The sequence below is a fragment of the Sinocyclocheilus grahami genome, unplaced genomic scaffold (genome assembly GCF_001515645.1).
Source record: "Sinocyclocheilus grahami isolate Dianchi unplaced genomic scaffold, SAMN03320097.WGS_v1.1 scaffold407.1, whole genome shotgun sequence".
NCBI classification, from domain to species: domain Eukaryota; kingdom Metazoa; phylum Chordata; class Actinopteri; order Cypriniformes; family Cyprinidae; genus Sinocyclocheilus; species Sinocyclocheilus grahami.
Window position 1 is genome coordinate 387,475 of NW_015505586.1, and position 15,733 is coordinate 403,207.

The 15,733-nt window shown below is 36.3% G+C and overlaps 2 protein-coding genes across 5 annotated transcripts; one reads left to right on the plus strand and one right to left on the minus strand.

Moving 5' to 3' along the window:
- Positions 1-7,311: 7,311 nt before the first annotated feature.
- Positions 7,312-11,797, plus strand: stard14 (START domain containing 14). Its single transcript, XM_016232149.1, has 7 exons — positions 7,312-7,398; positions 7,562-7,749; positions 8,167-8,315; positions 8,586-8,688; positions 9,256-9,373; positions 9,468-9,520; positions 10,711-11,797. The coding sequence occupies exons 2-7, from the start codon at positions 7,564-7,566 to the stop codon at positions 10,915-10,917; spliced, it is 816 nt and encodes a 271-aa protein (XP_016087635.1). The 5' UTR covers positions 7,312-7,398; positions 7,562-7,563; the 3' UTR covers positions 10,918-11,797.
- Positions 11,798-12,627: 830 nt separating this feature from the next.
- pdzd11 (PDZ domain containing 11) lies at positions 12,628-14,792 on the minus strand. 4 transcript variants are annotated; one of them, XM_016232144.1, is made up of 6 exons: positions 14,724-14,792; positions 14,216-14,318; positions 13,995-14,135; positions 13,806-13,904; positions 13,654-13,714; positions 12,628-13,462 (listed from the first exon to the last, which is right to left on the minus strand). In XM_016232144.1, the coding sequence occupies exons 1-6, from the start codon at positions 14,768-14,770 to the stop codon at positions 13,428-13,430; spliced, it is 486 nt and encodes a 161-aa protein (XP_016087630.1). In that variant the 5' UTR covers positions 14,771-14,792; the 3' UTR covers positions 12,628-13,427. The 4 variants fall into 4 exon arrangements, with proteins under 4 accessions (XP_016087630.1, XP_016087632.1, XP_016087633.1 ...); XM_016232146.1 differs by lacking the exon at positions 14,724-14,792 and adding an exon at positions 14,636-14,706; XM_016232147.1 differs by lacking the exon at positions 14,724-14,792 and adding an exon at positions 14,611-14,685.
- Between the last annotated feature and the right edge of the window lie 941 nt (positions 14,793-15,733).

Genomic DNA, 15,733 nt, shown 5'->3' on the forward strand with positions numbered 1-15,733 from the left:
TGTGTGCTATTCTGAAGTGTGTTGGTTTGTTTGAAATACGCTGTCTACTAGTGTTTAGCAAAGTTTGTGTGAACAAAGTACTATTATTATATGCTGTAAAAAAATGGAAGGTTAAAGAGACACCAAAATGTATCACATGAATAAAGATATTTCACCAAATTTGCTGTTTGTGCTGCTTTTAGTTTCTGTATGTAGGGCCTATCCATATACAGTCAAACCAAAAATAATTCAGACACCAGACATAATTTTTGATATTTTTTTTACTAGTGGGTGCAGGACACTATAGTTCATTTATGTAAGCGAGGATAGCAAAATAAAGTAAACTGTGACATAGCCAAAAATTCTTCATACAGTGATTGATTTAAAAACAAATTGGGACTAAAAAAATATTCACTTTGACCTGACCATGTTTTGGTTAAGTGTTTTTTCTTTAATTGCTAACGCGACCTTTTCACACCACAGACTGAACAAAATTAAGCATAAATTGGTATTATCCAATTGTGTACTTAAAGCTGCAGTCCGTAATTTTTGTTGGTTAAAAATGATCCGAAATCAACATTTGAGCAATTACATAACCAGCCAGTGTTCAAAACTATCACCTTACTTTAGCCCGATTCACAACGGTTGGCTTATAATAATGTTTTTTAATTTGAGTGGTACGGGTAGGTTTTCGCGGGAAATTCGAGCATGGTCATTACGTCACTTCTGTAAACATAAAGAAGTTGTCGCATGTGACTGAGGATCCTGCAGGTGGCCGGTCGTTTATAGCCTTTTCTCACAGCAGCTAGAATAATTAAATGTATCATTTTGGTGGCGGATTGTAATCCATAAAGGATTATGTGTTTATAGTGACGTGACATGATAGTGATAGTGACGTGACATGTGGCCAAGTATGGTGACCCATACTCAGAATTAGTGCTCTGCATTTACCCATCCAAAGTGCACACACAGCAGTGAACACACACACACACCGTGAACACACACCCGGAGCAGTGGGCAGCCATTTATGCTGCGGCACCCGGGGAGCAGTTGGGGGTTCGGTGCCTTGCTCAAGGGCATCTCAGTCGTGGTACTGAAGGTGGGAGAGAGTGCTGCACATTCACTCCCCCATTTTATGAAACACGTGAATGAAATGAAATGATATTCCAGTTTTAAATGTGCTTCTGATTACAAATAGCCTGGGATTACACAAGATTTGTATTTTAAAGACAACCAGTTCGAAGGGAGCATAATTTGCTTTTTGGGTTAAAATAATTCCTTGATATGAAATTCGAATGGTATGAATAAATAAATCAAATAAATAGATAAATACATCAAAATAAATCTTTATTTGACCCTCTAACTCTAGCACTCTCTATTCTAATTCTATTCTTTAAAAAAGCACGTGTCCCTTTTAGACTTGCACTCTATTAATTTGCTGCTTGTTTTCTTTAAAAAAAAACACTAGCTTTCTAATCTTTTTGTATTCTGTCTGTTTTCTCTTCATTTATTATACGATTAACAAAAGCAAAAAAAGACCTCTAACACTAGCTTGCTCTATTCTTTTTCTATTCTGTTTTCTTTTTATTTATTATAATATTAAAAAAAAAAACTTGCTACGTGTACTGCGTTAAGCTAACTGAGACTTGTTATAGCACTTGTATATCATTGCTCTTTTGTTGTTTTGATTGCTTTTATTGTCCTCATTTGTAAGTCCTTTGGATAAAAGCGTCTGCTAAATGACTAAATGTAAATGTAATGACAATTAGATATTAAACTGTACAGAATTTGAAATCTACACGCTAATACACACATAGTCACACAATGCTGATGTTGTTAACATTAATAATTTGAGAATAAAGTATAACAATAATAATCATTTGCACGGTTTGATGTGATATATGAGCTAATCGATCGTTAGATTAAATCACCATTGGCACGATCGATCGTTAGAATAAATCACCATTAGCACGATTTATTGTAATGCTTTTTTCCTCAGTTGGTCAAAACAAAAGTGCCAAACTTGTTACTTGTTCAGATGACAATATACAGTGAAAATTCTTATTTGGGTCATATATTCCAAGACGTAGGCTAGAATCTGTGAGTGCAAAGTACAATATCCACACCAGTGCGGTGACTGACTACCACACATATTCCTCAAAACATTAGATTAATTGTGCTGGAGCACAACCCACGCAAGGAAGATAATTCTGCAAAAAGTTGCAATTGCAGGTTTTCAAACAGAGATGGCGACAAAGAGGCAAAACTTACGGACTGCAGCTTTAAACTTAACAGCTCCATTACGTACCTTTCTATCAAAGTTATCTGACATTATCAAGATGAATTTGTTCTGACACAGTTTAACTCTTGAGTTCTTGTCAGATTGTATTACCATTTTCTAAACCATAGTGAACAAAGTGTGATAATTTGAGAAATGTTGACTGGATAGTAATAATGGACTACATTGATATATTATGTAGTTAGATTACAATCATTACATATAGTAAATTTCATTCATTATATTTTGATCACGTTAATTATCCTATATGCAATGATAACAAATTAATTTTTAATTGACTGATTAAGCCCCATATTTTACAATACATTAAGGAGGCATCTTGCCTTATAAATATTTATATAAATATTATATATACAGCTGAGTCCTTAGCCATCTTCAAGAAACGACTTAAAACACATCTAGGAGACTTAATGTACTTTTTAAATTTGTATTTGTTTTATCAAAAACAATGTTGGTTTATGTTTAGTTTATGCAAACAATGTTTAGTTTAAACTCTTAATTTTTCTTTGGCCCACTGTTTGGCCCATTTATTAAAATATATTTTTTAATTAATTTAATATTTATGTTTTTTAATTTGTAATTTCTCTTTGGCCCACTGTTTGCACCCGTTTATTAAAATAAATGTTTTTAATGAATTTAATATTTATGTTTTTAAACTCTTAATTTCTCTTTGGCCCACTGTTTAGCCCATTTATTAAAATAAACGTTTTTAATAAATGTAATATATGCTTTTAAACCATAGACTGTGTTTTAAACTCTGAAGTTCTATTTGACCCACGGTTGGTACCAGGGCCGTTTCTAGCCAATTTGACGCCCTAGGCGAAATCCCTATTGCCCAAATTATATATATATATAATTCTTTTCAGACACCAGTTGCTTGTCACATTCAAATTGGTTGTCATAGTAACGACACTAATTTGTGGATGTACTTTTTTGTCTTCATCTGTTTTTTGTTAAATTTTTTGTTGTTGTTTCTTGAAACATTGATTTAAAGTGTCATTATTATTATTATTTCAGTCAAACCTATAAAACCCCTTTGTTATCCCAAACTACATATAAAAGCTTTATCAGTGGCATAAAAGTAACCAATGCAGCTACTTAATTATTTGCTACTCGTTAAAGCGTTAACGTCCCCTTTAAATAACGTGACGCGCTGCCCTCTTTGACACTGCTCTCATTAAGCGCTGTTGGAAGTGAATGAATTGATTCAGCATTTCGACACCTCCGTAAGGATGCATTTAACTCGACAAAGCGGTCTAATAAAGGATCTATTGATCTCGTGAATTAGTTAATTTTACTATACAAATATTTTTTAATTGGATGTTAAAGTTTATATGGGAATATTACATGACACGCTGATCCTTTAACAATGCATTGGCGCAAAAAACGCGCACCTTTTGGACAAATCTGCCACAAAAGTGCCACAAATACTGCCTAAACAAAATACTGATTTTGTGCACTTTACTGTACCAATATTTTAAATTGGCCTTTGAACTTAGCTTTATTGCATGGCAAAAAAAAGTGTTACCTTGCCAAAGCACTGACAGAGCCCACTGATCTAATGGCGATGTTGAGCACTCCAAAAGCAAACTGTGCATGCAACAATCAGGCAGCAATTGACAGCACTCTGATCTAGTGGCATACAGGCATCGCCAGATTGACAGTACTCTAGCCCAATAATGTTGGGGGATCCAGTGGGGGCGGCAGTCATATTTCAGGGTGACCGTGCTACTCTTTATCACAACCCTGCTAAAAGTGCCAGTACGTGTGCTCATTGGCGCCCCTTCAGCTGGTGCCTACAAACGGCCCTGTTTGGTACCATAGTCCATAGAACGCACAGAACAGAAACAGGCATGAAATTCAGTTTCTTTACTGATGACTCACTGCACGATCCGGTTGAATGATGATCCGGTGATTTGACGGGTTTCGGTTGGTGAACACGAGACGGAGTTCACAGCTCGTCTCAGCGGTTCCGTTATGAGTAAAGTGGGAGTACAGATATTGTCAGTGAATATTATAGATATATGGACAATATGTACAAAGATAGTATTCACATTTTTACAGATGGATCAAAGGATTTACAAACAGAGGGATCTGCTGTAGGCTATATATCCCTCGACATCATGTGGGAGTAAACAAAAGAACATCTGACAGCTTAAGTGTGTATACAGTCGAGTTATATGCTATACTAATAGCATTAGAATGGATTGAACAATCCAGATGGGACAACGTTGTAATATGTAGTGATTCTGCATCTGCCCTCATAAGTAGAAAAATCTGGTGTAACTAGAAACCATCAGGAATTACTTTATGTGATTTTATTTACAAACTCAAGAATAAGCAGGCAAGGGAAAAACATCACATAGCCTACATGTGGGTGCCAGCGCATGTGGGCATCCAGGAAAATGAGAAAGTAGACAGACTGGCAAAAGAAGCAACAAAAAAGAACATGTTGATGTCAAAATTAAATGGTCAAAAACAGAAGGGTAGAGTTTAGTGTGGAAAAAGATCATACAAAAATGGCAGCAGCAGTGGGATAATGAAATCAAAGGGAGACATCTGTACATGATACAAAATATGATAGGTATGGAAAGTAAGAAGGGAAATAAAAGGAAGGAACAAGTCATAATAAATAGACATTGCAAGCTAAACAAATCTCTTCGTGTTACAGGAAAACACCCGACAGGACTATGTGATGAATGTCAGGAGGAGGAAACAATTAAGCACATCTTTATATCATGTAAGAAATATATACAAGAAAGGCAAGAGTTTAAGAATCAGCTACGGGAAATAGGCATAGTAGAGTATAATGTTAAAAATATAGTAACATATGGAAATAATGACCAAGGACGGAGATATTTGTTTAATTTTCTAAGGAGGACTGGATTGGAAGGACGAATTTAAGTAAGATATAGTAAGTTAAAGTGAGACAGCAGAAAGCAGCAATACAACACTATGGATGCCAACTGCCGTAAAACTCCAACGAAGAAGAAGAAGAAGAAGAAGAAGAAGAAGAAGAAGGAGGAGGATCATGTCCGTGTGCTAAATGACCGTGTTTAAGCGCTGATTGACTAGCTGCGCACCTCAGTGTTGTAAACTCACTTATCTACACATATATTCATATTATATTACTATTATAGATTAGTGATGCAAAGTCCGATTCATTTCCACGAACCGGTTCTTTTTGGACCGATCTGTTCACTGAACCGGTTCTTTTTGGACCGATCTGTTCACTGAACCGGTTCAAAAAGCCGATTCATCGGTTCCTGACGTCATCTAGCAATAACGTCTCTACGCATTTCTTTTCTAACAACTGTTTTATTTGGTTTTTATCATGTTGATAAGAATCTAAAGGACAAATATTTCTAATAAATCTATTTATTTTGCTAGCAAAAATTTTTTATACATGAGTGCAAATTTTTGTCTGTAAAGCCCCTATTTCTTATATTTTGTAAAGATCTGAAGTATTACTTGGAAACAATATCTACCTCCAGCAATGTTAAAGCCTTAAAATCGATGTCCGTGTGCTAAATGACCGTGATTAAGCGCTGATTGACTAGCTGCGCACCTCAGTGTTGTAAACTCACTTATCTACACATATATTCATATTATATTACTATTATAGATTAGTGATGCAAAGTCCGATTCATTTCCACGAACCGGTTCTTTTTGGACCGATCTGTTCACTGAACCGGTTCTTTTTGGACCGATCTGTTCATTGAACCGGTTCAAAAAGCCGATTCATCGGTTCCTGACGTCATCTAGCAATAACGTCTCTACGCATTTCTTTTCTAACAACTGTTTTATTTGGTTTTTATCATGTTGATAAGAATCTAAAGGACAAATATTTCTAATAAATCTATTTATTTTGCTAGCAAAAATTTTTTATACATGAGTGCAAATTTTTGTCTGTAAAGCCCCTATTTCTTATATTTTGTAAAGATCTGAAGTATTACTTGGAAACAATATCTACCTCCAGCAATGTTAAAGCCTTAAAATCGATAACATTGTGTGCATCTTATAATATTGGTTCATTCCTATAATGTACAGTTGACTGAATGCTCTGTGACCTTTTGCCTGGTTGTTAGAAAGTGCCTTTTGAGGCACCTTTACTTTATATAATGTAATTTATAGTACCCCTGGCCCCGTATGTTTGTTGTTTTGTTTTTTTTGTTTTGTGATTTTGTTTTGTAATTTTGTATATTTTTGTATACTAGTTGCTAATCCTAAAAAAAAAAAAAAGTTCAAGCTAAAAAAAAAAATATATATATATATTTTCTAACAACTCAGTGCCATGCTGTATCAATGACAAATTCAAACAAGTAATTTGTGTGAACACATATTGAAACATTCAGAAATAAAGTTATTTGTGTAAACGCATATTGCTGATTATTGCCATATAATTCACTTAAGTTAATGGTGTTTGTGGTCACAGTTTCATTCGCGGATCCTCAGATACGACTGACTTACCGACCAATATTGACTAGCCTACAACTTGGATAAGATTCCTAAAAGTTTCGCACCTACAGCACACATTACAGACTTTGATGCACAAACGCGGTTATGTTCTACCTGTCTACAGTATAAAACCAGTGAGTAAGTCTTAAAAACTCCTTGATTTCGCTTAAGCAACTTTAAATATAATATGCATGCACAACAAACTATTTGTAACATTTATTAACATCACTCGACAGAAAGGTTTTTGCAGGTTTTAATAAAAAGTAATAATAAGCATTTCCAGTACGCGCCTCAGGCTTGCACAGTATCTTCAACTCACTCATCGGAATCTTCGGTAATCCTCGGAAAACTTCGCCACGGCTAATTCGGTTCTAGTTGAGTCCTCGGTAATCCTCGGCAAACTTCGACAGTTGGTTGAAGCGGCACAGTCGGTTCTTTTTGAGTTGGACGTGCTACTTCGGCTGTGCGTGCTGCGTCATCAACCCGGAACTAAAGTTCGATTTGTGAACCGGCTCAACCGGTTACTTCCTGAGAACCGGCTCAAAAGAACGATTCGTTCAAGAACCGAGCATCACTATCGTAGATCAGCGGTTGTAATACACCTGTTCTACTCCCGGAAGTGGTGGTGACGAGGTTTTTCCACACGCAAGTGTTGACGCCTGGTAAGAAATCCGTGAGAAAAATCTTGTCGAGCTTGAAAAGTTAATCTGTGACTATAATAGCTACACCTCATCCCTTGCGAACAAAACAAAGATACTCAGTCTTGGTAGAAGCAAGGTCTCTCAAACGGATCAGTGTTTTTGATCGGTGAATCTGCTGTTTCAGGTATGTCTCGCGGTTCGGCAATCATTCCAGATGAATTAATGTTTAATGAGTTCAAAAGACAATGCTTGTCCACGGAGAATTGGCTCAGTAAGTATGATAAAAATGACATGGAGGTTTGGGTCGAGGTGGCCCCTTCATCTACTTCTACAAGCAACAGAGGGAACTTCTCCAAAGTGCACAAAATCAAGGTAAGATGTCTGCCTGCATCTAATTATTTATGATGTCGTGTGTATATTGTTTGATTTGTGTGGTCTTTAAATTGATGGTGTCGAGATTACCTTATAAAATAACTTAAACCAGTAGTTTTCAGACTTTACAGACCCAGGGACCCCAACCCAGAATGGACATTTTGATACATTTTAGTAGGAACATTAACATTACCACATCATAAAATATTTAATAGGTCATTGGCTAGACATGATTCAATAGTAGTTATGAAGATTTAAGGGTGTGTGTTTAATATTATTAATTTATTTTACAGATCTTTTCTATGGACTCCACAATCTCTTTTTTTCTCTAAAACATGTCCGTTTAATTTACATGTTTAGTCCTGTGTGTACTGCTGCCATAACAACACTAATGCAAATGCATTGTTTCCATTACAGTGTAGGATGAACATAAAGGATGTATCGGCTGCCAGCATGTATGACGTGCTTCATGACGGCATGTACCGGAAGAAGTGGGACCCTACAATGCTTGAGAGTTTTGACATTGCTCGTCTGGCTCCTAATGCTGATGTGGGCTACTATTCATGTGAGTCATGTCATCTTTAAAATCTCAGTTAGTGAGTTATTTCTTATCTTATGGTCATTATAGTGGTACTTTTGGGATTTTGTTAGTCTCAGTGGTAGTCACCTATCACATTTTGAAAAGACTTCAGCACAGTGGCTTATTGCAGTGCAATAAGAGTTGAAGAAAAGCCTCCTGGGACCATGTTTTTGTGTGTATTTATAGTCAACATTATTGTCAGTTTTGTTCCTCTTTTTGTGTTGTGGGTGTTTATGGGCCTGCAGGTCATATAAATGTATCTTTTTTTTTTATTGAAGAACAGAGATGTGGTGACCCTGCGCTCATGGCAGGCATCTGAAAATGAATATGTGATCATTAACTTCTCAGTGAAACATCCGGTACGTCTTTTATTTACTTCCACCTTCTGTTATCATATGTTTTGTTACATGCATCAATATAGAACCAAAAATATTGCCTGTTTTTGAACAAGTTTGCATCCATCTCCTCACATTAGTGTAGGAGAAAATGTTTTAACACCAAATACTATGCTCATTAAATAATTATAATCTATTAATACACGCATAAAAAAATTATACGTATCTTTTAATAAACTCTTGCTATCATTTTAGACATTTCCCCCACGGAAGGATAAGAACAGAGATGTGGTGACCCTGCGCTCATGGCAGGCATCTGAAAATGAATATGTGATCATTAACTTCTCAGTGAAACATCCGGTACGTCTTTTATTTACTTCCACCTTCTGTTATCATATGTTTTGTTACATGCATCAATATAGAACCAAAAATATTGCCTGTTTTTGAACAAGTTTGCATCCATCTCCTCACATTAGTGTAGGAGAAAATGTTTTAACACCAAATACTATGCTCATTAAATAATTATAATCTATTAATACACGCATAAAAAAATTATACGTATCTTTTAATAAACTCTTGCTATCATTTTAGACATTTCCCCCACGGAAGGATCTGGTAAGGGCCGTTTCCCTTCTGACTGGTTACCTGATCCAACCAACGGGGCCCAACAGCTGCATTTTCACGTACCTCTCACAAGCTGATCCCAGAGGTATGAACAGATTTCCTGCTTCATTTGAAATGTTCCCCCATCATTTAATTACATTGTAAGACTTTAATTTGTAATAATTTTTTTAATATTTTAGGGTCTCTTCCGAAGTGGGTTGTCAACAAAGCATCTCAGGTCCTTGCTCCAAAAGTAAGTAAACCTATTTCGTCTCTTACTATTGTTTCTGTGCATCTGAGGATGCGAGTGTCTTTCTATGTGGGCCTGTGAAATCACAATTGTTACTATGGTAACCTACTGGAAGATCTTGTACTGAAGACGCTCACGCAGCACTTGCTGTGCCAATAGTGAAACTTGTTTATCTTGTTCTGTTTGTAGCAGTGGCATTTTACACTTGCTAGAAACACCTTTAATAACTCTGCTCCCCTCACTGAGTGTTCAGATTGTTATCTAAAGATAACTGATGTAGATGTTCTTCTGATTATGAACAGGAGCTCAGTCTTCCATTGCATTGTGGCTTTTTTTTTGTCCATTTCATAGTCTTGTGAATTAGTACTGCATGTGGTAGGGCTGTTTGCAGTGTTCCCAGACAGTATCTCTGTCCAAAGGGCACTGATAAGATGGACTGTACATCATGCTTCGTGTTTATAAACTATTATTGAACACTGAGGTGTTTGTCTTTCCTTTGACCATTGATCAGGTGTTAAGGTTTTATAATTTTATAAGATTTTAGTCTCTCACGCTCATCAAGGTAGCATTTATCCGATCAAATGTGCAGTAAAAAGTAATATTGTGAAATATTACAATTTAAACTAACTGTATTCCTTTGACAAAGCTGAATTTTCAGCATCTTTACGGCAGTCTTCAGTGTCACATGATTCCTCAGAAATTAGTCTAATATGCTGATTTGCTGCTCAAGAAGCATCTCATTATTCTAAATGTTGAAAAAAGTTGTGCTGCTTAATATTTTTGTGGAAACCATGACACTACGATGTTTCAGGTGTAAAAGGAGGAGGAGGGTGATCTATTTGTGGATTAAGTGAATTGTTTCTTGTCTGGTTGTACTGTTGTATTAAAACACAAATCAGGCCCATTAACTTTAGTTTAGAAGTCAGACTTTATTGGCAGTATTTCACACAATGATACTTTGTGCTGCCAAAAATGCTGGAGACCCAGACAGAAACTAGAAACAGAATGCATTTATAGCTATGCTTGAGCAAAAAGACTTTCTGCAATTTGAGTCACTGCACAGCTTGTAAATGAAGTAAAACTGGATTGCATTTCATTGTCTTGGTTACACAAGAACGAAAAAATGATCAAAGTTCAGTGTCGCTTCCGCTGATACTAGTGCCGCTCCCTCATTCTCCTCTGTCATTCCACAGGTCTTAAGAAGCGTCCATAAAGCCGGTCAGCACTACCCTGCATGGAAAGCAGCAAATTCTCCAGATCATAAGCCGTGGCTGTATCCCATACAGAGTGAACTGCCCATGATGGATCCAGCAGAGCTGTCTATCCAGCGCGGAGACTCGCTCGAGAACGTGGATGAGAGCTCTACCAGGGATGCACAAGAGAATGAGGACAGCAGTTAAAACATCCAAACGGACAGTTTTTAACTGGGTCAGTCCTTACCTCTCACCCCACTTATAGCTTACTGATAGCAACATTCCTCCTTCCCGCTCACAAGTGTTTACAATCACTGGTGCACAGATCTGCACATTCCATTACCCATGTCTAATGTTTCTTCGGCATTGTACGTGCAAACAAAAGAAAATAGTTTGCGGTTCTGCTTCTTAATTTAATTAAAAAACCCTTTTGAAGGTGGTTCATTATCTTAAATGAGACCTTTTTTTTTTTGCATCTTTAATTTATTACTAAATGATTTTGGTAAGGCTACATGCTATTGAATAGGGGTTTTTTTGTATTTCTTTATAAATATAGTTAAACATATGTAATCTTTGTTTTAAGTCACCATGGTAGGGGAGAGATTCCTCTCAATGTCATCCTTTTGTGTCTGTGTATTTATATCTGTGTGTCTGTAATGGTATGAGTGAAAATGATTGACACCAAGTAACCATGGGAGAAAACCTGCGTTGAAAGGCCCTGTAATATGACCAAAGCAGTCCAAGACACAATGTGGTATTACCTCAAGGTTTATTACTTGAAGTGGTATTAGTTCATTTGCCTGTAACAGGCAGAAGAAAACAGAAGGCAGAGGAATGTAATGAGAGCTTTTCTGTACTTCTGTTATGTATGTGCCCTTGAACATGAAAGAAAATTACGTTAGCAATAACACGATACCAGTGGATCAAAGTTACTCATATTTTTGATAGATGGTTTTCTTTCTGAGGGAGGATGGATATGTAAATTTGTGTGTTTGATAACTTGAATTTTATGTATATGAAGTCCTAACTCAATGAAGGGTAATATGGTTTTATACTTTTAAAATTGTAAATAAATTGTTCAAAATGCCTTTTGAAAACTCTTCCTTTTTTTTCTAATAATAAGATTGTGGCATCTTTCAGTGTGGTTACTAATGGCACTGCACCATACTAGTTTACATGATCATGGTCTAATACCCAGCATTTGCATATAAACAACCATCTGTTCCACTGAGCTCCAATAACACAGTAAAAGCTAAGTTTGAATTTTGTGTAATGAAATGTAATTCAATAAACTGGTTCAATGTCAAAAGGAATATTTGCTATAAATGCAAATAGCAAACCCTTACCCTCTGCCCATCCAAGAAGTTTGTTTCCTCATCAAAACAGATTGGGAGAAAGTTAACATTACTTGGCTTACTCACCAACGGATCCTCTGCAGTGAATGGGTGCCATCAGAATGAGAGTCCAAATTGACAGAAACCTTAATAGTCCATGAGTAACCAACAAGACTCCAGTCCATCTATTAAAATCTTAAGTGAAAAGCTGTGTGTTTGTAAGAAACAAATCCAGAATAAAGACATTTTTGGATTTTGATGTGAGAGGACAAGACTGGAGGAAGCACGATTAAGGATTTTCTATATATTTTGGCAACAAGCGACGGTTTGAAGTTAAGTTTTAATGATGGATTTGTTTCTTACAAATGGGCAGTTTTTCACTTTACAAGACATTAATTGATGGAGTGGAGTTGTGTGGATTATTGTGATGTTTTTATCAGCTGTTTGGACTTTGGACCTCATTCTGACGGCACCCATTTACTGCAGAGGATCCGTTGGTGGGCAAGTGATGTAATGCTAACCTAACCAAATCTGTTCTGATGAAGAAACAAACTCATCCACATCTTGGATGGCTTGAGCGTTAGTAAATTTTCATTTTTTGGTGAACTGTTCCTTAAATAGTAGCTAGTATTTATAGTACCACTAGTTAATACAGTATATTAACAAAGCCACACTACCTGACATCTTAAATGTAACAAGATCTGAGAATATAATATTCCCTTCGTACATTTCCCCCTCCCCACTTTGGGACTTTTTTCATCAAACAGGTTTACACAAAAAGTACTTTTTCATGAGCAGATTGATTTAATGACAATTAATTAGTCAGTAGCAATGTGTCTGTTATCAGGACATTAATCATTAAACAACTAAATGCTTTGCTTTGGAATACAAAATTGAAATGTAATCACAAAAAAGACCTAGTTATGAAAATAATATATGATATATTAAACATAATTTCAGCTTCATTAAACAAATGCCCCTAAGTGAAGATATTAATAGCGAGTCATAATTTATTCATGATGTAACTGCCTATAGTCATTTCATTCAATAAATAACGCATCTGCCATGTTTTCTTTTCATATGCATGACATATCTCATAGAATATGCTAATTTTCCTAGAGGAAAGAAAATGATGAGAAAACAGAGAAGAGGGGAAAGTATCTGAACATTTCACCAGCTGCATTCAAAACTGGCACAGCTCAAAACCACCACTATGGGTGAAGGAGCATGTCGTGAGGATGATTTCTTTGAGCAGTCTCTTAGTCAGAGAAGATAGTTAGTGGGAGGAAGATGATGCAGGGCAGCTGAACGTTTGGCAGACACACCAATGCCCCATCAGCTGCGTCACTGAACCAGTTCAGTCATGAAGGTCAGCTCTGCCACCTAGTGTACAGTCCTCTCCTTCTGCCGATGGTAGTCTAGAAAAACAGACACAACACACATTTATGTCAGGTACTCCAACTGAATCAGTTGACTGAAATGTCACATTTGTTTTGCTTAATTAAGCAAAACACTTCATATTCAGTAATATGATCAGATTATTAGATGAGAACAACACTTGAAATGAGCTGGACTACTGTCTCAAGGGAAAGATGAATATAATACTCACTGTAAGGGAAGTATCGAACCTTCATCAAAATCTCTCTTGCAGTCTTTAAAATCTCAACAGCCTAGGAGAGAAATCAAGATCATACCAATTCTGTTTAGAAGATGAGATATCCAGCGTGTTTCTGTCTTTCAGACTGACACATCAGATCTTACCTTTGAATGCTCAATGTCTTGAAAGTCCACGTCATTGACAGAAAGCACCTGATCGCCCTCTTGCAGTCCTGCCCTATGGGCATCTGAATCTGGCACCACCTGTCAAAACATTTTGAGCAAAACCATGATGATGAAGTCAATTCTTTAGCTGAAACATAAACCAAGAAGGTTTTAATTGGCAAAACTGACCTTTGAAATAAATATACCAAGCTGGGAGGCCTTTCCTCCACGGATATTGAAGCCCAGTTGTGCACCGGGCGGCTTTTTTAACACTATAGTGCGAGGTAGAAACTGAGTGAGCTCATTGTTGTAGTCAGGGTGATGTATCCTCTGATTATAAGAAAGAAAAATGTAAATTAGGCCAGTATGATTACAAAAGATGTGTTGAATAACTGTCCAATAACTGTCACCTCTTGAGTAGGGATCCATGCAGGAGGGCTCTCATAGGAAGGAAGAAACACTACTGGCAGTTGATAATCGTCGTATGGAATCTTTTGGTCCATGTTTTTCGAGCTAGACATGAGGGTGCGAGAAAACGTAAACAGTGAATTTATGATGACAATCGTCTTCGATATATTTTAAGTGTAAGGTTTCTTTTCTACTTTTAAAGACTAAACTAGGTTCCTTACAAAACTGTGAATATACTGATGGCTAAAGCATGAAATTACCAAAGATTTATAATCAAAGGGGTGTAAATTCACTCTCTACGGTTCTCATTGTACAGTGAGTACAGCACGCTAGCTCGCTAACACTCAACAGTAAACACAAGATGCGCTGCACAATGAGCTTTAGGCGTGCAAATTGCCAAAACGCCGCGCGAATGAACTTACGATACAAACATTCTCAAACTAAAATGAAAGACAAGCAAAATATACAGCTGCTTTTGCTCGACAGTTTTGTTTTCGTCTGTCAACTCACCAAGAACTCCTCGAGCGAACCATTAGCCCCGCCCTCCTATAGATCATGTGACCAGCACTTTTTTTCTTTCCTTTTTTCCTCAACAAAAGCTATGGAGAGGTAAAGAAAATATTGATATTGGGACAGTTTCACGCATAGTATCCAAAGACCTTTCAAACTGTAAATGTGGCCTGTCGGTCACGTCCCTGACAAGGCTCCTTCCTGTCCCGTTGCCCAATTTCAAGAGCATCCTAAGATCATAGGGTTAGCTATGTTTCTTTCCATTTAATAAAAAAGACTTGAAGGATATGTTCAGTATTGTTTTTTTTTGTTAGTTTTTTTTGTAGGCAAGACTTTTAGGTATGTGCCTAATCAGAAATTGGCTTCAAATATTAACGTACTCTGAAAAAAAGTAAAAAAATAAAAATAAAAATAAAACCCTGTCATCAAACCCTGGTCTCTCCTGTTGTCTCCTAGTCTGGACTGTTTTAGTAGAAACAGAAGCAGTGGCTTCAGTTCATTAGCTTATACTGTAAATGTACTGTAGAAATGAGAAATAATTAACTAGGTGACACTGGCAATCACCCAATACTTCAACTGAAAATATCCTACACCTGTTTTGTTTTTCACTCTACCTCTTCTTGGAAAGACTTGAATGTCACATTTTAATAAAACATTACATTAAGAAATATACACTGTCTTGTTATACTTTGAAAGTCCATGCTTATTAGAAAAAGAAAAACCCAATCTAATAAGTCTATTAAGTATTCACATTCTATAAATATACATTATTTGTAAAACCACAAAATGAGAACAGCATAAAAAACATTAGCATTACCTTTTGTTTACATTACTGGCCTTAAGAGCTACATGGAAACTCTTCCACACAGAATATTACCAGTAAATTAGTATAAACTATATTGCAATTTCAATTTATATAAATGCCATTTTTGTCTTTTTTTTAATTACTTACTTCTGATTTTTGTATTTGCTCCTTAGGCTATACATGTTTATGCATACATTACTATATG

Excerpts from the sequence above, each read along its gene's own strand:
- pdzd11 (XM_016232144.1), bottom strand. The coding sequence starts at position 14,770 with ATGATCTATAGGAGGGCGGGGCTAATGGTTCGCTCGAGGAGTTCTTG. Across the intron at positions 14,319-14,723 it reads GTTCGCTCGAGGAGTTCTTG|CTCGAAAAACATGGACCAAA; the intron begins GTGAGTTGACAG and ends CCTCATGTCTAG. Across the intron at positions 14,136-14,215 it reads CATGGATCCCTACTCAAGAG|AGGATACATCACCCTGACTA; the intron begins GTGACAGTTATT and ends TCTTATAATCAG.
- stard14 (XM_016232149.1), top strand. The coding sequence starts at position 7,564 with ATGTCTCGCGGTTCGGCAATCATTCCAGATGAATTAATGTTTAATGAG. Across the intron at positions 7,750-8,166 it reads CCAAAGTGCACAAAATCAAG|TGTAGGATGAACATAAAGGA; the intron begins GTAAGATGTCTG and ends TTTCCATTACAG. Across the intron at positions 9,521-10,710 it reads CTCAGGTCCTTGCTCCAAAA|GTCTTAAGAAGCGTCCATAA; the intron begins GTAAGTAAACCT and ends GTCATTCCACAG.